Raw genomic sequence first — 22,811 nt, 5'->3', positions numbered from 1 at the left:
TGGTTTTGACCATTGCCTGTTTTCTGAACTCCGTACCCACCTGCCTGACGATTCTGCCTGCCCTGACCTCGAGCCTGCCTGCCACTCTGTACCTCCTGGACTTTGAACTGGTTTTGACCTTTTGCCTGTCCATGACCATTCTCTTGCCTACCCCTTTTGGATTGATTAATAAATATCAAAGATTCAAACCATCTGCCTCCAGTGTCTGCATCTGGGTCTCGCCTTGTGCCATTATAGTTCAGATCAGGGTACCAAATTGTTCAGATCCTAAGGGGATATGTGAAAGTGACATTCCATGTGGAAGTATTGCATAAAGCACCTTTCAAATGTACTTGAGAAAGACAGACTAGTGCCAGTGAAGGAACAAAAGCTGAAACTATTTATTTCCCTCAACCCATTGCCACTGTATTCAGGGAGGTATAGTGGGGTTGTGGTGCCACCTACAGTCAGTAATGAATCCACCCACCTTTTAACCTTTATTTAACCAGGCAAGTCAGTTAAGAACAAATTCTTATTTTCAATGACGGCCTAGGAACAGTGGGTTAACTGCCTGTTCAAGGGCAGAACGACAGATTTTGTACCTTGTCAGCTCGGGGATTTGAACTTGCAACCTTTCGGTTACTAGTCCAATGCTCTAACCACTAGGCTACACTGCCGCCCCTGATTACTCTAACCAACTCTACAGTCAGTAATGAATCCACCCACCTGATTAATCTAACTAACTCTATAGTCAGTAATGAATCCACCCACCTGATTACTCTAACCAACTCTACAGTCAGTAATGAATCCACCCACCTGATTACTCTAACCAACTCTACAGTCAGTAATGAATCCACCCACCTGATTACTCTAACCAGCTCGTGGAAAGCCTGGTCTACATTCATACGGATTTTGGCTGAGGCCTCCATATACGTCACCTTGAGCTGTCTGGCCAGCTGCTGGCCCTCCTCCTGGGTCACCTGAAGGGACAAAACAGGTACAGGGATATATCTTAGATAAATAGCAAGTGCTATTTTGCATCCCCCTGTGCCCCAGCTGGGTGAAGATTTCACTTTAGGACCAATTGAACGGTTTCAAATGATCAAACTCTGCCCACCAGGCGATGCAAAACAAACACATAAATTTTATCACACAGTCACAGAGAGAGCGAGAACCACCCTCTAACACATGATCATTGACAAAACACAAGAATCAGGAAACTGGTGACATCTGCTGGTGAGGTTGAGAAACATGGGTCAGAGGGTTCACATCCAAGAGTGGGTCACTATGAAATGTGTAAACAATACAGCAAATGTATCACATTACATTTTACATTCAAATAGCACCTGATTTCTATGTGCTTAGCTAGAATATTTTTGCTTCTGGTTCATCTTAAACTATTACGACAAGATTAGAGACCAGGGCCCGTATACACAAAGCGTCTCTGTGTAGGAGTGCAGATCTAGGATCAGTTTTGCCTTTTAGTTCACAATAAATAAGATTTTATGGACAGATCCTAGATTAGCACTCCTACTCTAAGACACTTTGTGGATACGGGCCCAGACCTCATTGCAAAATCATTTATTCTACCGTCCTAAAACAGCTGAACTCATTGAGTTGCCAGTAATGGGTAGAATTGAATCATACTCAACTAATTTGTTAAAGCCCACATTTAGACTAATTCATTTGGATGAATCATATTGAGTTATCAATTCTAACAGAGGCCCCACATTATATTCAGCCAATAAAAATAATTATAACAGCAATTGATGTGATAAATGCATTTATATTTGATCAGAAGAGAGAATGTGTTTTATTCCAGCAGGTGACAGTGTGGAGTCATGTGGGAAAGTGAACTGCAGCTGAAAGCCAATGAAGGCCACGGAATGAGCCCTCTCCTTTTCATACCATTCCTCCCTCCTCTTTCCCTCTGTCCCACAATGTTTTTGTTGGTCATCTTCTCTTTCTCTCTTTTTCTCACTCCCTTTTTGTCTACCCAAATAGCTCCAGCCACCACCACCACTCTCCATTTTCACAATAAAAAATATAAATGAGAAATTACAAATTTTTAAAGCTTGTTGCTTTATATTTTTACTTTCCTCACATCACCCTAACATGTATGTGTATTTGAGCTGAGGCCTCTGGGCCATTAGGATGACTGCTACTCACCTGTCTCTGAAGCTCCAGGTCTGCTTTATTGCCTACAAGGATCATGGGAAATTCATCCCGGTCTTTGACTCTGAGGATCTGTCTTTGAAATTTGTAGATTTCTTCAAAGCTGTGAAACATAAAGCACACAGCATCACTCGATGTCCCCAGTAAAGCTCAGACATAAAGATAAAGCTGGTGCCTCTGTGGACCTCCCAGGAATGTTGTCTCACAGCCACAAAAATGAACCCCCCTGCCCTCCCTTCCCCCACAGCACCCAGGCAGATGGGATTGGCGTCTCTATAAAAATCAAATCAAATCTTATTTGTCACATATACATGGTTAGCAGATGTTAATGCGAGTGTAGTGAAATGCTTGTGCTTCTAGTGCCGACAGTGCAGTAATATCTAACAAGTAATCAAACTATTCCCCAACAACAACCTAATACACACACATCTAAAGGGGTGAATGAAAATATGTACATATAAGTATATGGATGAGCGATGGCCCGAGCGGCATAGGCAAGGAGCAATAGATGGTATAAACAACAGTATACACATGTGGTATGAGTAATGTAAGATATGTAAACATTATTTAGAGTGGCATTATTGAGAGTGGCATTGTATAAAGAAACTAGTGATCCATTTATTAAAGTGGCCAGTGATCTCAAAGTAGGCAGCAGCCTCTCTGATTTAGTGATTGCTGTTTAGCAGTCTGATGGCCTTGAAATAGAAGCTGTCTTTGAGTCTCTAGATCCCAGCTTTGATGCACCTGTACTGACCTCAAATTTCTTCAGACTCCTGAGGTTGAAGAGGCGCTGTTGTGCCTTCTTTACCACACTGTATGTGTGGGTGGACCATCTGAGTTTTTCCGTGATGTGTACGCCTAGGAACTTAAAACTTTCCACCTTCTCCACTGCTATCCCATCGATGTGGATAGGGGGGTGCTCCCTCTGCTGTTTCCTGAAGTCCACGATCATCTCCTTTGTTTTTCTGACATTGACTGAGAGGTTGTTTCCCGGTACTACCTCCTCCCTGTAGGCTGTCTCGTCGTTGTTGGTAATCAAGCCCACTACTGTTGTGTCGTCTGCAAACTTGATGATTGAGTTGGAGGTGTGCATGGCCACGTAGTCGTGGGTGAACAGGGAGTACAGGAGTACACACCCTTGTGGGGCCCCAGTGTTGAGGGTTGTTGTTTCCTACCTTCACTGCCTGGGGGCGGCCCGTCAGAAAGTCCAGGACCCAATGGCACAGGGCAGTGTTGAGACCCAGTGCCTCCAGCTTGATGATGAGCTTGGAGGGTATTATGGTGTTGAATGCTGAGCTGTAGTCAATGAACATCATTCTTACATAGGTATTCCTTTTGTCCAGATGGGATAGGGCAGTGTGCAGTGTGATGTCGATTGCGTAATCTGTGGACCTGTTGGGGCGGTATGCAAACTGAAGTGGGTCTAGGGTGGCCGGTAATGTGGAAGCACTTCATGATGACAGAAGTGAGTGCTACGGGGCGGTAGTCATTTAGTTCAGTTATCTTTGCCTTCTTGGGTACAGGAACAATGATAGCCATCTTGAAGCATGTGGGGACAGTAGACTGGGTTAGGGAGCGATTGAATATGTCCATAAACATACCAGCCAGCTGGTCTGCGCATACTTTGAGGACAAGGCTAGGGATGCCGTCTGAGCGAGCAGCCCTGCAAGGGTTAACATGTTTAAATGTTTTACTCACGTCAGCCACGGAGAAGGGGGGTACAGTCCTTGTTAGCTGGCCGCAACGGTGGCACTGTATTATCCCCAAAGCGGGCAAAGAAGGTGTTTAGTTTGTCTGAAAGCGTGACATCGGTGTCCGTGACATGGCTGGTTTTCTTTTTGTAGTCTGTGATTTCCTGTAGACCCTGCCACATATGTCTCGTGTCTGAGCAGTTGAATTGCGACTCCACCTTGTCCCTGTACTGGCATTTCGCTTGTTTGATTGCCTTGCGGAGGGAATAACTACACTGTTTATATTCAGTCATATTCCCAGACCTCTTTCCATGGTTAAATGCGGTGGATCGCGTTTTCAGTTTTGCGCAAATGCCGCCATCCATCCACAGTTTCTGGTTAGGGTAGGTTTTAATAGTCACAGCGGGTACAACATCTCCAATGCACTTATTTATAAACACACTCACCGAGTCAGCGTATAGGTCGATGTTGTTCTCTGAGGCTGACCGGAACATATTCCAGTCTGTGTGATCAAAACAACCTTGAAGCATGGCTTCCGATTGGACGGACCAGCGATGAATGGTTCTAGTCACTGGTACATCCTGTTTGAGTTTCTGCCTATAGGACAGTAGGAGCAAGATAGCGTCGTGGTCGGATTTGCCGAAGGGAGGGCGGGGGAGGGCTTTGTATGCATCGCGGAAGTTAGAGTAGCAGTGGTCGAGGGTCTTGCTCATGCGTGTAGTGCAATCAATATGCTGGTGGAATTTAAGTAGCCTTGTTCTCAAATTTGCTTTGTTAAAATCCCCAACTACAATAAATGCAGTCTCAGGATATATGGTTTCCAGTTTGCATATAGTCCAGTGAAGTTGCTTGATGGCCGTCTTGGTGTCTGCTTGTGGGGGAATGTACACAGCTGTGACTATAACTGATGAGAACTCTCTTAGTAGGTAAAATGGCCTGCAATTGATTGTAAGGAATTCTAGGTCGGGTGAGCAGAATGACTTGAGTTCCTGTATGTTGTTATGATTACACCATGAGACGTTAATCATGAAGCATACACCCCCACCCTTCCTTTTCCCAGTGAGGGGTTTATCTCTGTCGGTGCAATGCATGGAGAAGCCCAGTGGCTGAACCGATTCCCATAACATATGCAGAGAGAGCCATATTTCCGTGAAACAGAGAATGTTACAATCTCTGATGTCTCTCTGGAAGGCAACTGTTGCTTGAATTTCATCTACCTTGTTGTCAAGAGACTGGACATTGGCTAGTAGTATGCTCGAGAGCGGTGGGCGATGTGCACGTCTACGAAGTCTGCCCAGTTGAAAGCTTTGTTTGCCCTTTCTGCGGCGCCGTTGTTCTGGGTCGACTTCTGGAATTTGATCCATTGTCCTGGGTGGTGACCGTATTCCTGGTCGTAATGTTGGTAAGTTGACGTTTCTCTTATATCCAATCATTCCTCCCGGCTGTATGTAATAAAACGTAAGATTTCCTGGTGTAACAATGTAAGATATAATACATTAAAAAACTAAATACTGCATAGTTTCCTAAGAACTCTAAGTGAGTCAGCACCATCATTTGGGAATCAGACAGGGTGGGTGAAGGGAGGTACTCCAGAGCAGACAGAGAAGTCAATGAACTCCTGTGGTACTGCATGCCTCAATGTTCCAGAAATGTTTGCATGACCATTGCAGTAAAGCCTTGGTGAACTTGTGAGCAGCCTCAGCACAGGCTTGCCTGCCTTCCATTGACCAGGGAGGGGTAGCACTAAGCAGGTCTGTCCCTTTAACCAGAGCTTTGCTCCCCGTTGACTTGAAAGGCTTTTAGTTTAATACAAATATCATGCTAACTGTTTGAATCAAATGGCATACATAGAAATATCCCCCAGAGAGAAAGGGAAACAGAATGTAACCACAAACCCAGGAGTGTGTTCTAGTGAATGGCCCCCGGCGGGCAGCTTGGCGAGCACATAGTGAATCTGGAGAGCCTTGACTAACGTCAATGGAGGAAGGAAAGACTGTTTACAGCAGGGAGAGAGGGGACTCTGAGGGGTGGGTTGAGACACACCACCATCACATTACTGTACAGGGACCAGAGGGGTGACAAGGGCCCAAAGACTGTTTACAGCACGGAGAGAGGGGACTCTGAGGGGTGGGTTGAGACACACCACCATCACATTACTGTACAGGGACCAGAGGGGTGACAAGGGCCCAAAGACTGTTTACAGCACGGAGAGAGGGGACTCTGAGGGGTGGGTTGAGACACACCACCATCACATTACTGTACAGGGACCAGAGGGGTGACAAGGGCCCAAAGACTGCCGACCACAGCACTACAGGACAGCACATAGAGAGGGGATGCATTCATTCTCATGCAGGTGATTTAATGCAGAGTTTTTACACAGAAAAACAAAGCCTGTAAAGAGGTGGATGTTGAAAGAGAGGTATATGAGCAGAGGAGAACAAAAGAGAATGACGACACAGGTTGGCGAGAACGGACGTGTGGGAGAACAAGAGCGTGAGTGAGAGAGATGTATGTGTTTAGCATGAGAAGAGAGAGGAGCAGGCAGACAGAGGGATAAAGAGAGAGACAAACAGAGAAGCACAGATGAAGATAGGCACAGATAGAGAGAGTGAGAGAGAGAAAAGCGCAAACAGAGATTGGTGCAGACAGAGAGAGGCAGCGTGGGGGCGACACGTGACTGGGTTGTCACTCACCTTCCTCTGTCTGTGACTGAGAAGACAAGCAGGAAGCCCTCCCCTGTCCTCATGTATTGTTCTCTCATGGCTCCAAACTCTTCCTGTCCGGCCGTGTCCAGGACTAACAAACACAGGGACAGACACGTTAGACACACACACACACAGTAGCACCTCTCCTGAAAAAGGTACTGTACAAAACTAAACCCTCCGAGAGAACAGTAATCTCCTGTGAAGGCTGGTATTTCTCAATGAACATTAGTGTTGTGGTCAGATTTCTTCTGTTTGTTTACAGGCTGAGGGTCTATACTTACTGTCAAGCCGGGCCGCCCTCTCGTCAATGACACACTGCTTCGTATACGAGTCTTCAATCGTGGGATCATAGTCAGTGACAAAGTAGGACTGGAGAGAGAAAGAGGGAGAGTGAACATGGTGTACAGTAAGGACTGAGGAGACATACAGCTGAGTAGGCATTGAGATAAACATCCGGCTTTGGCTCGGTCTTCTAGAGAGTAAACACTCCATCCACTTGTTTTGTTCAGTAACTCGTTGACCTCTACACTACTATGCAGCATGCAGGAGGTAAACACATAATCCTGACCCGTGTGTTGTGAAAGCCAGGGTAAATACGGACTCACATAACCACTCCACTGTTTCTGAGGGCCACAGGAAAACGAGGTCATCTGGAGTGTTCATGACCAAAACACTGCTAATGTCACTGGCACTTCTGTCGCCACTATTCCAACAATGACACTAATTAGCCATCTTCCAGAGGCTGGTAATGAAGCAGTGACTGGGACTGCCTGTCTGTCTCCAATGTGAGCAGGATGCTTGGAGTAGGTTGAGACAGAGCTTGAAGCTGTGCATTTTATTACATTTTCCTTGCATGTTTTGTAGGCCTCTCCTGTGGGACTAGTTAAGTGACAGCTGAGAACAACATACAAAGCATGTCCTATATCAGAGTGGACTGGCTCTGGCTCTGGCTCCATGTGGACAGGATGTCACAGGTAAAAATACATTTACATTTGAGTCATTTAGCAGACGCTCTAATCTAGAGAAATGTACAGGAGCAATTAGGGTTAAGTGCCTTGCTCAAGGGCACATCGACAGATTTTTCACTTAGTAGGCTCAGGGATTCGAACGACCGACCTTTCGGTTACTGGCACTCTTAACCGCTAGGCTACCATGAATAAAACCGTCTAAGTTTGTTCCAATGCATGAATCATCTTTCCATTTTAAACAAATTATTGTGACAGGAGTGGATCTAATCTGGTAGTGGATTAAATCAGTGTATGTGTATTGATTCATGGCACATGGCCACCTGTTTGACTGTTAAAATATGCATTGTCTTTTTCAGTTAATCCACCGATGCAGATGGAAATATACTGCCTTCTCTCCCTCAATAAACCCCTCTTTCTCTCCCTCAATAAACCCCTCTTTCTCTCCCTCAATAAACCCCTCTTTCTCTCCCTCAATAAACCCCTCCTTCTCTCCCTCAATAAACCCCTCCTTCTCTCCCTCAATAAACCCCTCCTTCAATAAACCCCTCCTTCTCTCCCTCAATAAACCCCTCCTTCTCTCCCTCAATAAACCACTCTCTCTCCCTCAATAAACACCTCTTTCTCTCCCTCAATAAACCCCTCCTTCTCTCCCTCAATAAACCACTCTCTCTCCCTCAATAAACCCCTCTTTCTCTCCCTCAATAAACCCCTCTTTCTTACTACCTACTCCACACACTCTCCAACTCTCTCACATGCATTATTTCATACAAATACCCTTTTCTCTCCATATTTCTCTGTTGCACACATAAACACACCCCTTCCCATACTATCTGTCTCTCCCTCACCCAAGCTTGTTCATTCTTTCTCCCCATGCCTCTCCCTCTCTCCCCATGCCTCTCCCTCTCTCCCCATGCCTCTCCCTCTCCCCCCATGCCTCTCCCTCTCTCCCCATGCCTCTCCCTCTCCCCCCATGCCTCACCCTCTCTCCCCATGCCTCTCCCTCTCCCCCCATGCCTCACCCTCTCTCCCCATGCCTCTCCCTCTCTCCCCATGCCTCTCCCTCTCTCCCCATGCCTCTCCCTCTCCCCCCATGCCTCTCCCTCTCCCCCCATGCCTCACCCTCTCTCCCCATGCCTCTCCCTCTCTCCCCATGCCTCTCCCTCTCTCCCCATGCCTCTCCCTCTCTCCCCATGCCTCTCCCTCTCTCCCCATGCCTCTCCCTCTCTCCCCATGCCTCTCCCTCTCCCCCCATGCCTCTCCCTCTCCCCCCATGCCTCTCCCTCTCCCCCATGCCTCACCCTCTCTCCCCATGCCTCTCCCTCTCTCCCCATGCCTCTCCCTCTCTCCCCATGCCTCTCCCTCTCTCCCCATGCCTCACCCTCTCTCCCCATGCCTCTCCCTCTCTCCCCATGCCTCTCCCTCTCTCCCCATGCCTCTCCCTCTCTCCCCATGCCTCTCCCTCTCCCCCCATGCCTCTCCCTCTCTCCCCATGCCTCTCCCTCTCCCCCCATGCCTCTCCCTCTCCCCCCATGCCTCTCCCTCTCTCCCCATGCCTCTCCCTCTCTCCCCATGCCTCTCCCTCTCTCCCCATGCCTCTCCCTCTCTCCCCATGCCTCTCCCTCTCTCCCCATGCCTCTCCCTAGTCCTCTGTATGCGCTGCATTCATGCCGACATCACGTCCACTTGGCACTGTTCAATAATTCATCAGCGGTCCTGCATATGTCTGCAGCCTGCTCTGCTGCTCCACTGCACTGCACTACACTACTACATGACAATGCTGACCATGTGCCTGCAGAGAGAGAGAGAGAGAGAGAGAGAGAGAGAGAGAGAGAGAGAGAGAGAGAGAGAGAGAATCTACCTACTGCTCACACGCTCTTATTTTTAACCTCCAGAAGTTGAGGTTCATGCTCTCCATTCTCCACAGCCTCAGCTATAACATCAGAGTCCCACTCTCTCTGACTCCAAGAACTCTACTCTCAGTGAGCCTGTTAACCAGCAGAGACTGACTGTTGCTCTGCCGCTCTCTCTGTGCTGGTTCCCATGATTGATGAGGCTGCAGTACAGTGAAGAGAGAGAGAGAGCGAAAGTGAGAGAGAATGTATATCCAGAAACATCGCTGGCTCTGTCCAGTAATATATGTGATGGATCCTCATATGGCTCACTGGGTACATCACCATTAGCTCCATATTCAACACAGGATGACTCCCACTGTGGGGTGGGTGACTAACTGGGACAACACAACCACAACAGCCTCCCAGGGTGGGAAGGAGCTTAGCTCACTGTTCTTCCCAGCACCATTCAGTCTTCACTGTATGTACAATTGTGTTTGTGCTATCACGCCAACTCCTTGTCACTCCTTGTCATGCTTGGCTTAACAAGGACATCAATTGAGTTGGCAAGAGCACAAACAGATCTGGGACCAGGCTACTGAACTTCTATTGTGCAGCCTCACACCACCGTCTCCATGACAACACTGGACAGCCATCACTGCACAGACAGCTGATCCTGTCCAGAGTCCAGAGTCAGTCGCTCAATCTGCAGGGGATCTAAAGTCTGGTCTGCTTGCACCCCCCCCCCCCCCCCCCCCCAAACACACACACACACACAGTGGACTCTCTTTGCACGGTGAAGTGTCCTGACCTTCAGTCACACCTTAACACAGATGCCAGTGGGAACTGAAGAAAAAAAAACACTCCCTGTTCAAACACTCCTGAAATGCAAATATTCTCCTCTCAAGTGAATTAACCAATTGCTGCAATGGTAGCGGAGCCTTTTTCATAGAATTACATTTCATTTGAATTAAAAGCAGCTCTGCAGCAGTAACTTGGAGAGCGGCTGAGGTTAAATCCCTCTTTAACAAAACAGAGTGCTCCTGTAGTCTGACAGAGTTCAGCCAACCCTTCCATAAATTACCTCTATTCCTGTGTGCACCAATTAGACAGCCTTAGACACACATCCTTATGAGCACCAGTGTGTGTGTGTGTATGTGTGTGTATAGTGTAGAGCAGAGTATAGAGCATGGTGTAGAGTAAAGTAGAGTGGAGCAGTATAGAGCAGAGTATAGGGTATAGAGTAGAGCATGGTGTAGAGTAAAGTGGAGTGGAGCAGTATAGAGCAGAGTATAGGGTATAGAGTAGAGCATGGTGTAGAGTAAAGTGGAGTGGAGCAGTATAGAGCAGAGTACAGAGTAGAGTATAGAGTAGAGCAGAGAATAGAGCATGGTGTAGAGTAAAGTGGAGTGGAGCAGTATAGAGCAGAGTATAGGGTATAGAGTAGAGCATGGTGTAGAGTAAAGTGGAGTGGAGCAGTATAGAGCAGAGTACAGAGTAGAGTATAGAGTAGAGCAGAGAATAGAGCATGGTGTAGAGTAAAGTGGAGTGGAGCAGTATAGAGCAGAGTATAGATCATGGTGTAGAGTAAAGTAGAGTGGAGCAGTATAGAGCAGAGTATAGGGTATAGAGTAGAGCATGGTGTAGAGTAAAGTGGAGTGGAGCAGTATAGAGCAGAGTACAGAGTAGAGTATAGAGTAGAGCAGAGAATAGAGCATGGTGTAGAGTAAAGTGGAGTGGATCAGTATAGAGCAGAGTATAGAGCATGGTGTAGAGTAAAGTGGAGTGGAGCAGTATGGAGCAGAGTATAGGGTATAGAGTAGAGCATGGTGTAGAGTAAAGTGGAGTGGAGCAGTATAGAGCAGAGTACAGAGTAGAGTATAGAGTAGAGCAGAGAATAGAGCATGGTGTAGAGTAAAGTGGAGTGGAGCAGTATAGAGCAGAGTACAGAGTAGAGTATAGGGTATAGAGTAGAGCAGAGTATAGAGCAGAGTATAAAGTAGAGCAGAGTATAGAGTAGTGCAGAGTATATAACAGAGTATAGGGAGAGTATAGAGTATAGAGTAGAACAGGGAATAGAGTAGAGTGTAGAGTATATGGTAGAGCAGAGTATAGAGTAGAGCGGTGTATATAGTAGAACAGAGTATAGAGTAGAACATAGTATAGAGTATATAGTAGAATATAGAGTGGAGTGCGGTGTAGTATAGAGTAGAGCAGAGTACAGAGTAGAGCAGAGTAAAGAGCAGCGTATAAAGTAGAGCTGAGTATAGAGCAGAGTATAACATTTGATTTGATTTGAGTATATAGTAGAGCATAGAGTATATACAGTTGAAGTCGGAAGTTTAAACTCAGTTTTTCCACAATTCTTGACATTTAATCCTAGTAAAAATTTCCTGTCTTATGTCATTTAGGATCACCACTTTGTCTTAAGAATGTGAAATGTCAGAATAATAGTAGAGAGAATGATTTATTTCAGCTTTTAATTATTTCATCACATTCCCAGTGGATCAGAAGTTTACATACACTCAATTAGTATTTCATAGCATTGCCTTTAAATTGTTTAACATGGGTCGAACGTTTCGGGTAGCCCTCCACAAGCTTCGTACAATAAATTGGGTGAATTTTGACCCATTCCTCCTGACAGAGCTGGTGTAACTGAGTCAGGTTTGTAGGTCTCCTTGCTCACACACGCATTTCCAGTTCTGCCCACACATTTTCTATAGGATTGAGGTCAGGGCTTTGTGATGGCCACTCCAATACCTTGACTTTGTTGTCCTTAAGCCATTTTGCCACAAGTTTGGACGACCTACTTGGGGTCATTGTCAATTTGGAAGACCCATTTGCGACCAAGCTTTAACTTCCTGACTGATGTTGCTTCAATATATCCACATAATTTCCCTCCCTCATGATGCCATCTATTTTGTGAAGTGCACCAGGCCCTCCTGCAGCAAAGCACCCCCACAACATGATGCTGCCAACCCCGTGCTTCATGGTTGGGATGGTGTTCTTCGGCTTGCAAGCCTCCCCCTTTTTCCTCCAAACATAACGATGGTCATTATGGCCAAACAGTTCTATTTTTGTTTCATCAGACCAGAGGCCATTTCTCCAAAAAGTACCATCTTTGTCCCCATGTGCAGTTGCAAACCGTAGTCTGGCTTTTTTATGGCGGTTTTGGAGCAGTGGCTTCTTCCTTGCTGAGCGGCCTTTCAGGTTATGTCGATATAGGACTTGTTTTACTGTGGATATAGATACTTTTCTACCTGTTTCCTCCAGCATCTTCACAAGGTCCTTTGCTGTTGGTCTGGGATTGATTTTCTCTTTTCGCACCAAAGTACATTTATCTCTAGGAGACAGAACACCTCTCCTTCCTGAGCGGTATGATGGCTGCGAGGTCCCATGGTGTTTATACTTGCGTACTATTGTTTGTACAGATGAACGTCGTACCTTCAGGCGTTTGGAAATTGCTCACAAGGATGAACCAGACTTGTGGAGGTCTAAAATGTATTTTCTGAGGTCTTGGCTGATTTCTTTAGATTTTCCATGTCAAGCAAAGAGGCACTGAGTTTGAAGGTAGGCCTTGAAATACATCCACAGGTACACCTCCAATTGACTCAAATGATGTCAATTAGCCAATCAGAAGCTTCTAAAGCCATTATCTGGAATTTCCCAAGCTGTTTAAAGGCACAGTCAACGTAGTGTATGTAAACACCTGACCCACTGGAATTGTGATACAATGAATTATAAGTGAAATAATCTGTCTGTAAACAATTGTTGGGAAAAGGACTTGTGTCATGTCATGCACAAAGTAAATGTCCTAACCAACTTGCCAAAACTATAGTTTGTTAACAAGAAATTTGTGGAGTGGTTGAAAAATTAGTTTTAATGACTCCAACCTAAGTGTATTTAAACCTCCGACTTCAACTGTAGTAGAGTATAGAGTAGAACAGTGTATAGAGTAGAGTATATAGTAGAGTGGTGTGTAGGGTATATAGTAGAGTTTAGAGTATAGAGTAGAGTGGTGTATAGAGTAGAGCATTGAGTATACAGTAGAGTGTAGAGTATAGCAGTGTATAGAGTAGAGTAGATTATAGAGTAAAGTATAGAGCAGAGAAGAGTACAGAGTACAGCAGAGTATACGGTAGAGCATAGCAAAGAAGAGCAGTGTATAGAATAGAGTAGAGCAGAGTATAGAGTAGAGCAGAGTACAGAGTAGAGCAGGGTATAGAGCAGAGTAGAGCAGAGTATAGTGTAGAGCAGAGCACAGAGTAGTGTAGAGCAGAGTATAGAGCAGAGTACAGAGTAGTGTAGAGTAGAGTATAGAGTAGAGTAGAGCAGAGTATAGAGTAGAGCAGAGTATAGAGTAGAGCAGAGCAGAGTAAAGAGTAGAGCGGAGTATTGAGTAGAGTAGAGCGGAGTATAGCGTGGAGTGGAGTATAGAGTAGAGCAGAGAGCAGAGTAGAGCAGAGTAAAGAGTAGAGGGGTGTATTGAGTAGAGTAGAGTAAGGCATAGAGCAGAGTAGAGCTGAGTATAGAGTAGAGTGGAATATAGAGTCGAGTGGAGCGGAGTACAGAGTAGAGTAGAGCAGTGCAGAACAGAGTATAGAGTAGAGCTATGCCCTCGACTCCACTCAGCCTCAGCCACTCAGCCAGAAGGAAGGAAACTAAACCTACACACCAGGGCAGCCGGCCCAGGCCAGCAAAGCCCTCTGATGTCACAGAGGAGATATTCCCCAATCCACACCTACTCACCCACTAACCCACCCACCCACCGCCACCCATTTCCACTGCTGCCTTTCAGCTCCACCACCCCACCCACTCCACACCATAACAACATTAGCTGTCTGTTCACCATGAAAAGAAGGTCAGTGGATCCAGTGTCTCTCTCCGCTGCAGCCTCTGTACTGATTTAGTTAGCCTACATTGTGCTGCAGCGCTGAGGAGTCGTCTCCCTAGTCGACAGCTGCTATACTAACCCTGTCTGTCTCTGACTCTCTGATAGACAATCTAACAGATCCTGTATTACAACTGCTGGCTGCCAGCTTCATCTCCACCAACGGGAAAACAAGGATACGTGTAGGCGTGCAATAAACGCCATGCATCCAACATGCACCCACTTCCTCACCACACAAACAGCTTACCGTGCTATATATAGATACACTCCTTTCTATCTGAGACAGCCATCCCACTCGTTTGGGTAGCAGGAGTCTTACGTAGATTACCGTTATAGCTGATCCAGCATAAGATAAACAGCCAGAGCAGAGCTCAGCCATGGATTCACCAACCAGTTCTGTGGATGGAGGGAGGCCGGAGATTTCTCTCCAAAATACTCTAGGCGATTAATTAACAAAAACACACATTTTTGAGGAAAATGGTCTGCCTGCCTATTGGATCATAATAAGTGGGAACACAGCAGACTAAGAGGAAACGGCAGAGTTAATTGCCTTCCATACGTGCCCATAATGCCCTATGAAGATTCATAGACCTTGACTTCCAAATCAAGAGCTTGAGCTTCTCTAATGAGAAAATGTAGATTAAATAGTAGGAAAACTTTAAAAATGATGCAAATATATGCAACTTTATAATATCCCCCAATCCCAATACAGCTCCCCTGTCAGCCAAGCCTGGCCAATTCCAGCACCTGGTCGCACTGACACAGCGTTAGAGAGACACACACTATGGCTGGGCCCAAGGTAGGGTTGGACCAGGACACTGTGGAGGAGAGGTCCAGTAAGGGGTAGGCTAGTTGAGAACAAGTTCTCATTTGCAACTGCGACCTGGCCAAGATAAAGCATAGCAGTGTGAGCATACAACAAAGAGTTACACATGGAGTAAACAATTAACAAGTCAATAACACAGTAGAAAACAAAGGGGGGGTCTATATACAATGTGTGCAAAAGGCATGAGGAGGTAGGCAAATAATTACAATTTTGCAGATTAACACTGGAGTGATAAATGATCAGATGGTCATGTACAGGTAGAGATATTGGTGTGCAGAAGAGCAGAAAAGTAAATAAATAAAAACAGTATGGGGATGAGGTAGGTGAAAAGGGTGGGCTATTTACCAATAGACTATGTACAGCTGCAGCGATCGGTTAGCTGCTCAGATAGCTGATGTTTGAAGTTGGTGAGGGAGATAAAAGTCTCCAACTTCAGCGATTTTTGCAATTCGTTCCAGTCACAGGCAGCAGAGTACTGGAACGAAAGGCGGCCAAATGAGGTGTTGGCTTTAGGGATGATCAGTGAGATACACCTGCTGGAGCGCGTTGGAGCGCGTTGGACCAGGACACTGTGGAGGAGAGGTCCAGTAAGGGGTAGGGAAGATGGGGTAGTAGGGGTAGGACCAGGACACTGTGGAGGAGAGCTCCAGTAAGGGTTAGGGGAGACGGGGTAGTAGGGTTGGACCAGGACACTGTGGAGGAGAGGTCCAGTAAGGGGTAGGGGAGATGGGGTAGTAGGGGTAGGATCAGGACACTGTGGAGGAGAGGTCCAGTAAGGGGTAGGGGAGACAGGGTAGTAGGGGTAGGGTAGGACCAGGACACTGTGGAGGAGAGGTCCAGTAAGGGGTAGGGGAGATGGGGTAGTAGGGGTAGGACCAGGACACTGTGGAGGAGAGCTCCAGTAAGGGGTAGGGGAGATGGGGTAGTAGGGGTAGGACCCGGACACTGTGGAGGAGAGGTCCAGTAAGGGGTAGGGGAGACAGGGTAGTAGGGGTAGGGTAGGACCAGGACACTGTGGAGGAGAGGTCCAGTAAGGGGTAGGGGAGACAGGGTAGTAGGAGTAGGGTAGGACCAGGACACTGTGGAGGAGAGGTCCAGTAAGGGGTAGGGGAGACAGGGTAGTAGGGGTAGGGTAGGACCAGGACACTGTGGAGGAGAGGTCCATTAAGGGGTAGGGGAGACAGGGTAGTAGGGGTAGGGTAGGACCAGGACACTGTGGAGGAGAGGTCCAGTAAGGGGTAGGGAAGACGGGGTAGTAGGGGTAGGGTAGGACCAGGACACTGTGGAGGAGAGGTCCAGTAAGGGGTAGGGGAGACAGGGTAGTAGGGGTAGGGTAGGACCAGGATACTGTGGAGGAGAGGTCCAGTAAGGGTTAGGGGAGATAGTAGGGTCCCAGGTCCAAGTGCAGCCATTTCAATTAACAATACCGTTAAACTCAGGCCAGACCACCTAGTGTAGACTCTAGAAATAACCACTGACAGGGTGGTCCTGCCTGCCAACCCTTGATAAAGATGTATGAACCGGCCACCACCACAACTTTACCTTAATTTACAGTACCTGCACAACAGCAGTCAGCCATAACACAAATAACTGCTAATCTTACATGTTTTGGAAGTATGCAGGACTTGATGACTGCATACAAATACAGGTGATGAACTGAACTTCCTTTTCATGTGCATTAATTTATGGGAGAGTTGAACCAGTGCCAGCTCAAAGCAGATCCCGGTGAGGCCTGGTGCTTTAACTCCAGACCTGCTTAAGCCCTCTCATTTGTTTCTAGAAGTGCAGCAACAGAACTCCACCCTTGAAGTAGAGCTGTTCCAGGGATTTGCATAGTCAGGCTTTCCCTAGATTCTCCTTCATTCCCCAGCTTATCATGGATGTGAATGGCGAACTAGACTGGCCCATTATACTGGCTGTTATAGGTCACTGCTTCCATTGGGGGTGTTAGGTACAGTCATGTTGAGGGTTCACTAGGATGAGAGCCACTAGCCACAGTTGGGCATTCAAAAAATGGGCCCCCAAACATCCAGCTTTGTGGTCTCTTCAGGGTCAAAGTCCATTGATAAGGTTGTGTGTGCAAAGCACATGGTGTACTTTTCAGAATATAGTCCATCTGAGTTCATCTTATCTCTTTCCCCAACCAGAGTTTTTACACTGAGCCGTCATCTAAAACTGCCTCACTTGTGGAACTGCTCAGAGTAAATAAACACCTGTGAACATTGAGTTTCATGTGTCAGTCAGGCAGCTGTAGACTTACACCACTCCCTTAGCCATCCCCTTCCTGTTCCCCTGCCCTCCTTTGTCCTACAGGGTTAACCTCTGCTGAACCTGGGGGACTGTCCAGGGGCCAAATGGCCTCCGGCAGCCGTCAGTAATCAGACATCACCCAGCACAAATAGCCACCCTTAAGGGTTAACATGAAGCAGATGGGAGCGTAGGAGTTCTGCTTGTCCAATACTCCTGTCTCCTCTACTCCATCCCTCTCCTCACCTTCATGTGTGACTTCATCCCACTGGAGAGTTCCAGCCAAGAACACAATTACAATTTGTTGTGTGTGTGAGTAAGTGAGAGCAAGAGAAGGAGAGAGGGAGAGAGAAAGAGAGGGAGATAGAGAGCGAGAGTGAGCATGAGAGAGAGAGTGAAAGACCTCCACTTCCTGGGGAAAAACCCACTTGTCCCATGAGCTCATGCAAACCAGAAAGGTCAAATATTCAATAACTAATACACATGAAGAGGGTGAGCACAGCAGCACACAATGGGTCCACAGCCTTAAAAGGGCACCAGGGACCTCACCCCTCAGGCTGAAGGAAGCCTCTATCTACTGTAAATGTTATTACACTGCTTCAATAAAACGCTTCTACTATTCCTCATAAATAATCATCACATCACATCTGACCACATTTGAGGTGGTGGCTAGGGCTTTAGCATCTGGAATTATTTCATCTGATTGAATTCTTCCTTGGTCTCAGTGAGCAGAAACTAGTGCCAATGTCCAGCATTACCGGTTGTTTTATCATATCTCAAAACTCATATCTAACCCGACTGAGCAAAGAGAGGAAAGTTCCAGAATGATTCTGAACAAATGAAGCCATGAAATGAAGTGTCCACAACACCCCCAGCCTGTCATCCTCCCAATGACCAGATAGAACAGATCCCCTGGCCCTGCCTCTGCCAGGGCCTCTCATTCAGCAGCCCATGCCCAGGCCCCACCCCAGCAGAGGAGCCCCCCACCTCAGATACCAAAATCGATTTAGCTCCCAAATAGATGTTCTCACTGCACTGGAGCCAGGGCTCAGCCACAGGCCATGGTACAAAACATCACCAGGGGAACGACTAGCTAACTGGCTCTCCATAGTTAGAGCCTTCTTCACCCCTGTGCTCAGGTCTCATACTGTGTACATATACAGTTACACAGCAGCCCTCTGTCAGTCTACTGAGGCCTCTGCTCTGGTCTCACCCCGCAAACAGCTCTGGACTGGATAATAGCGAGGTTACCATCAATTAGAGAATCATCTTAGATTAGCATCATTTAGAGTCTGAGAGGCTGAATGGCCGCCTCTGTGTCAAGACTAGGTCAGGTTGCCTGGGGGCTCTCTGGAACAGGAGTCATGACTTTCCACCAAACGGAAAAGAACACAGACACGCACAAACACACGCCACAGCAGTAGCAACGTTTCACCTCAAACATGAGACAGAGTAGCTTTATGGCATGAAACTACATGGGTAATAAAATCATATGTTCTTGGTTCTTGGTCTGAAAGTCCTATGTGGTCCTGGTACTGTACACCATAAAGAGCGTAGCAACAAGGAAAGTGTTCCTGCTGAGTCTAAAGCAGGGAGGGAAATGTTGATCAAGTCCGCTGAGCCAACCAGGCGCTCCTCTGCCCTCCGTGGCATTCTAACTTCAATCGGCAGGCTAAATATCACTGTGTGCTGGACTTTCACTGCTTTTGAACCCACTCAAAGGGCGCCATCAAAGAGGAGCCAGTAAAAGGCCTTTCTTCCCCGGCTGGCCACCAGAGCTAAAAGCATTCAGAATCCACAGCCAACTTAACATGTTCACTGGGACCTGACCACACCACTACCTCATCTCTTTCTTAACCCCAGTTTCTGGTCATGTTTTCTCATCACAAGGCACCATTTTAGATACAGTAGAAAGCCACAGAGTTATTCGAGCAGACAGTGTGCAGTAAAAAGCTGTGTGAACGAGCCTAGTTTCTGTTCCAGCAGGTCATGTGATGTTACCAATGTCCCCTTCCCCCCATTAAGCTAGCCATAAGCCTAACCATTGTGGTGGTGTTGATGTAGCCTTCTCTGTGGCCTTCGGTAGTTTGCTATCAGGGGCAGAAAAAACGAATTTATATTTGTGAGTCTAACTTTCTCACTCATAATTATTCAGATTCATTCAGGACTATCTGTAATCATGGTAGTATCCACAATAATGTAGAAGTGTTTTGAAACATATTCTATTCTTCTTAAACAATGAAACTAACGTGACACAATACATTATTTACCATTATTTTCTATTGGGCACAAAATAATCTGAAACACAACCAAAACAAACAGGAAATGCATCCAACACGTTTGTAGAGTCATAAGCTTGATGTAATCATTGCGTGCTGGGAATATGGGACCAAATACTCAACTTGACTACTTTAATACACAGAAGTGGATTTGTCCCAATACTTTTATAAAAAGTGCTGTAATTTCTTAACGGTTAACCTGATATGGATGAAAATACCCTCAAATTACAGTGGACAGTCTGCACTTTAACATGTATCATTTCAAATCCCCAGTTCTGGAGTACAGAGCCAAAACAACAACAAATTGTCACTGTCCCAATCTTTTTAGAGCTCACTGTATGTGGTGGCTGAAACAAAGCACTAACAGAAGAGAGTGTGGTGATAGCTGGCTCTGAAGTTCCCACGGTAAGAGCGACTCAGCGAGAGATGGCCACGATGTGTTATTGTTGTCTCAATGAACAACCTGTGCCACAGTTCTGACATATATCTGGTATGGGATGAGGTCACTAGGGAAAGGAAAGGGAAAGGGGGATACAACTGAATGCCTTCAACTGAAATGTGTCTTCCGCATTAAACCCAACCCCTCTGACTAGGCTTGTTTATTATGAGTGAGATATGGGGACACAGATTTGAGATGGGTACATAATACTGATAAGCCCTCATAAAGCTGCATCTGATAGGACAGAGGGTTGTTTTCCCACTACAGGAAGTAGGACAATCTCTGAGCTTACGGGTTGCTGTAGAAGAGATGCACAGAGAGTCAGGGGTCAGTTATGGCCAGTCAGCCATGTCGTGAGTGAAAACCATGACTGGGAGCCAGGACAGGGCCTCTCCTGACCACCCCAGCTCAAACACACACACCCCGGTGTCCTCCACCTAGCACCCAACCACCCACGTTGTTCTTATTCCACTTTCATTTACTAGTAGTAATAGCAGGTATGACATGTATCCTACTTTACAGTACAGATCCTGTTACAGATTCATCTCCCTCCATCCGCTGTAGTAGCGCTCCATGTATTTGCATTAGTGGTGTTTCTCCAGATGGTAAGCTTTGCAGAGGGTGATATGTCAGGAGGAATAAGGCTTCTCCTTGGCAGCGTGTCAGAAACGCAGCACCATTACCGTTTTAGGCCACCAGTCACACAACACAGACAGTGGAAATGTTATTACCTCAGCAGGCAGCTCCTCATAAATAAGAGTTAATGGACGTCACTCTCCTGCTCCCAGCCCCAAGGCCCAGGGCAGACAGACAGGCAGGCCTCCCCCACATAGACCTAGCCCAGCCGCCCACCGGCCTCATAAGCCCCTACGTAACAACATGATAAATATAGGTGATATATTTCACTTCCACACACCGTTCCCGTTGAGGGAAGTGGATATGACTTGAGCTAAATCACACAAAGAAGTGAGGCCCTCAAGTCCCTTTTAGTCATGTTTAAATCCAGAAACAATTAGCTTGATTTCCATCAGGACTGTTTGTTGTAGTAAGACAGCTAAGACTCTCAGGTCTTCAACTTGGCCACTTTAAATTGCGTCTGGAATCAGGTTGAGGGCAGGATAAAGGTACATGTTGCAGTTATACATACCAAACATTTATGAAACACACTTGTTAGACGGCTGTTAACTTGGTGTGCGCTTGCTTGTGCCAACTAAACATTCTCGTTCATTTGTGTTTATTGAGACAAACTGGTGCCGAGTACATATTAGGAGCCATAACCAGTGATCCGGTCTCTCTTAGCAGCCACAGAACAGCAGCTGAGCCTCCCACTAGTCCCCACTGCCATTTCTTTCTACCTACCCCTTGAAAACTGATTACAGATCAGCTCTCCATATCCCATCTGGAACCTTAACCATTAACCTAAACCACAAGATAGGCCCAGGACCAGTTGTTAAGGGCATAATGAGGCCACACGCCTGCTCACCCACGGTCATCAGCACAGATGGGGAGTCATTCATGCTGCACTCCTCACCTGTTGAGAGGGGTTGTTCCCTTCCCTTCCCTTCCCTTCCCTTCCCTTCCCTTCCCTTCCCTTCCCTTCCCTTCCCTTCCCTTCCCTTCCCTTCCCTTCCCTTCCCTTCTCCTCACTCCCCTCCTCTCCTCTCTCCCCCTGTTGGACAGCAGGTGCCCAGCAGTAATGAGTCAGTCTCAGCTCAGCCTCAGCTGTCTGCAGACAGCCAGCAGCCTGCCCAGACAGTGCCAACTGTCAGCCAGCCCAGAACCTGCCTAAGCCTAGCCAAGGCCCCAGGGTAGGGCAGCCAGTGACGGGACGTCCCAGAACCAGGCTCTCAGTGACACACCATTAGTCTGCCTGACCGTCCCCATCCCCCCAGGAACAGACTCAGGGGTTTTAGTCCCAGGAGTGGACAGACACGTTCTAACAGACAAGCCTTTGGTTTGGTCAGCTAGCAGCAAATCAAATTTTATTTGTCACATACACATGGTTAGCAGATGTTAATGCGAGTGTAGCGAAATGCTTGTGCTTCTAGTTCCGACAATGCAGTAAAAACCAACGAGTAATCTAACCTAACAATTCACAACAACTACCTTATACACACAAGTGGAAAGGGAAGAAGAATATGTACATAAAGATATATGAATGAGTGATGGTACAGAACGGCATAGGCAAGATGCAGTAGATTGTATCGAGTACAGTATATACATATGAGATGAGTAATGTAGTGTATGTAAACATTATATTAAGTGGCATTGTTTAAAGTGGCTAGTGATACATGTTTTACATACATTTTTCCATTATTAAAGTGGCTGGAGTTGAGTCAGTATGTTGGCAGCAGCCACTCAATGTTAGTGGTGGCTGTTTAACAGTCTGATGGCCTTGAGATAGAAGCTGAACAGGCAGTGGCTCGGGTGGTTGTGTCCTTGATGATCTTTATGGCCTTCCTGTGACATCGGGTGGTGTAGGTGTCCTGGAGGGCAGGTAGTTTTCCCCCGGTGATGCGTTGTGCAGACCTCACTACCCTCTGGAGAGCCTTACGGTTGTGGGTGGAGCAGTTGCCGTACCAGGGGGTGATACAGCCCGACAGGATGCTCTCGATTGTGCATCTGTAAAAGTTTGTGAGTGCTTTTGGTGACAAGCCGAATTTCTTCAGCCTCCTGAGGTTCTCATTACTTCCGGCGCCGATAGAGATGGCCGCCTCGCTTCGCATTCCTAGGAAACTCCCCGTAGCACTCACTTCCGTCATCATGAAGTGCTTTGAGAGAC

At 46.8% G+C, this 22,811-nt stretch overlaps 1 protein-coding gene across 2 annotated transcripts in view; it reads right to left on the bottom strand.

Moving 5' to 3' along the window:
- Positions 1–22,811, bottom strand: part of rras2 (RAS related 2) — a 43,354-nt gene that overhangs the window by 2,943 nt on the left and 17,600 nt on the right. For both annotated transcript variants that reach the window (XM_020479635.2, XM_031813671.1), the window contains exons 2-5: positions 6,832–6,919; positions 6,539–6,641; positions 2,149–2,257; positions 841–959 (exon numbers count right to left, since the gene is read on the bottom strand). In XM_020479635.2, coding sequence (XP_020335224.2) covers positions 841–959; positions 2,149–2,257; positions 6,539–6,641; positions 6,832–6,919 — 419 coding nt within the window. The remainder of the gene's footprint in view (positions 1–840; positions 960–2,148; positions 2,258–6,538; positions 6,642–6,831; positions 6,920–22,811) is intronic.

The sequence above is a fragment of the Oncorhynchus kisutch genome, linkage group LG3, assembly GCF_002021735.2.
Source record: "Oncorhynchus kisutch isolate 150728-3 linkage group LG3, Okis_V2, whole genome shotgun sequence".
Lineage (NCBI taxonomy): Eukaryota > Metazoa > Chordata > Actinopteri > Salmoniformes > Salmonidae > Oncorhynchus > Oncorhynchus kisutch.
The sequence above is the reverse complement of the archived record's forward strand: the minus strand, read 5'-3'. Positions and strand labels throughout refer to the sequence as shown.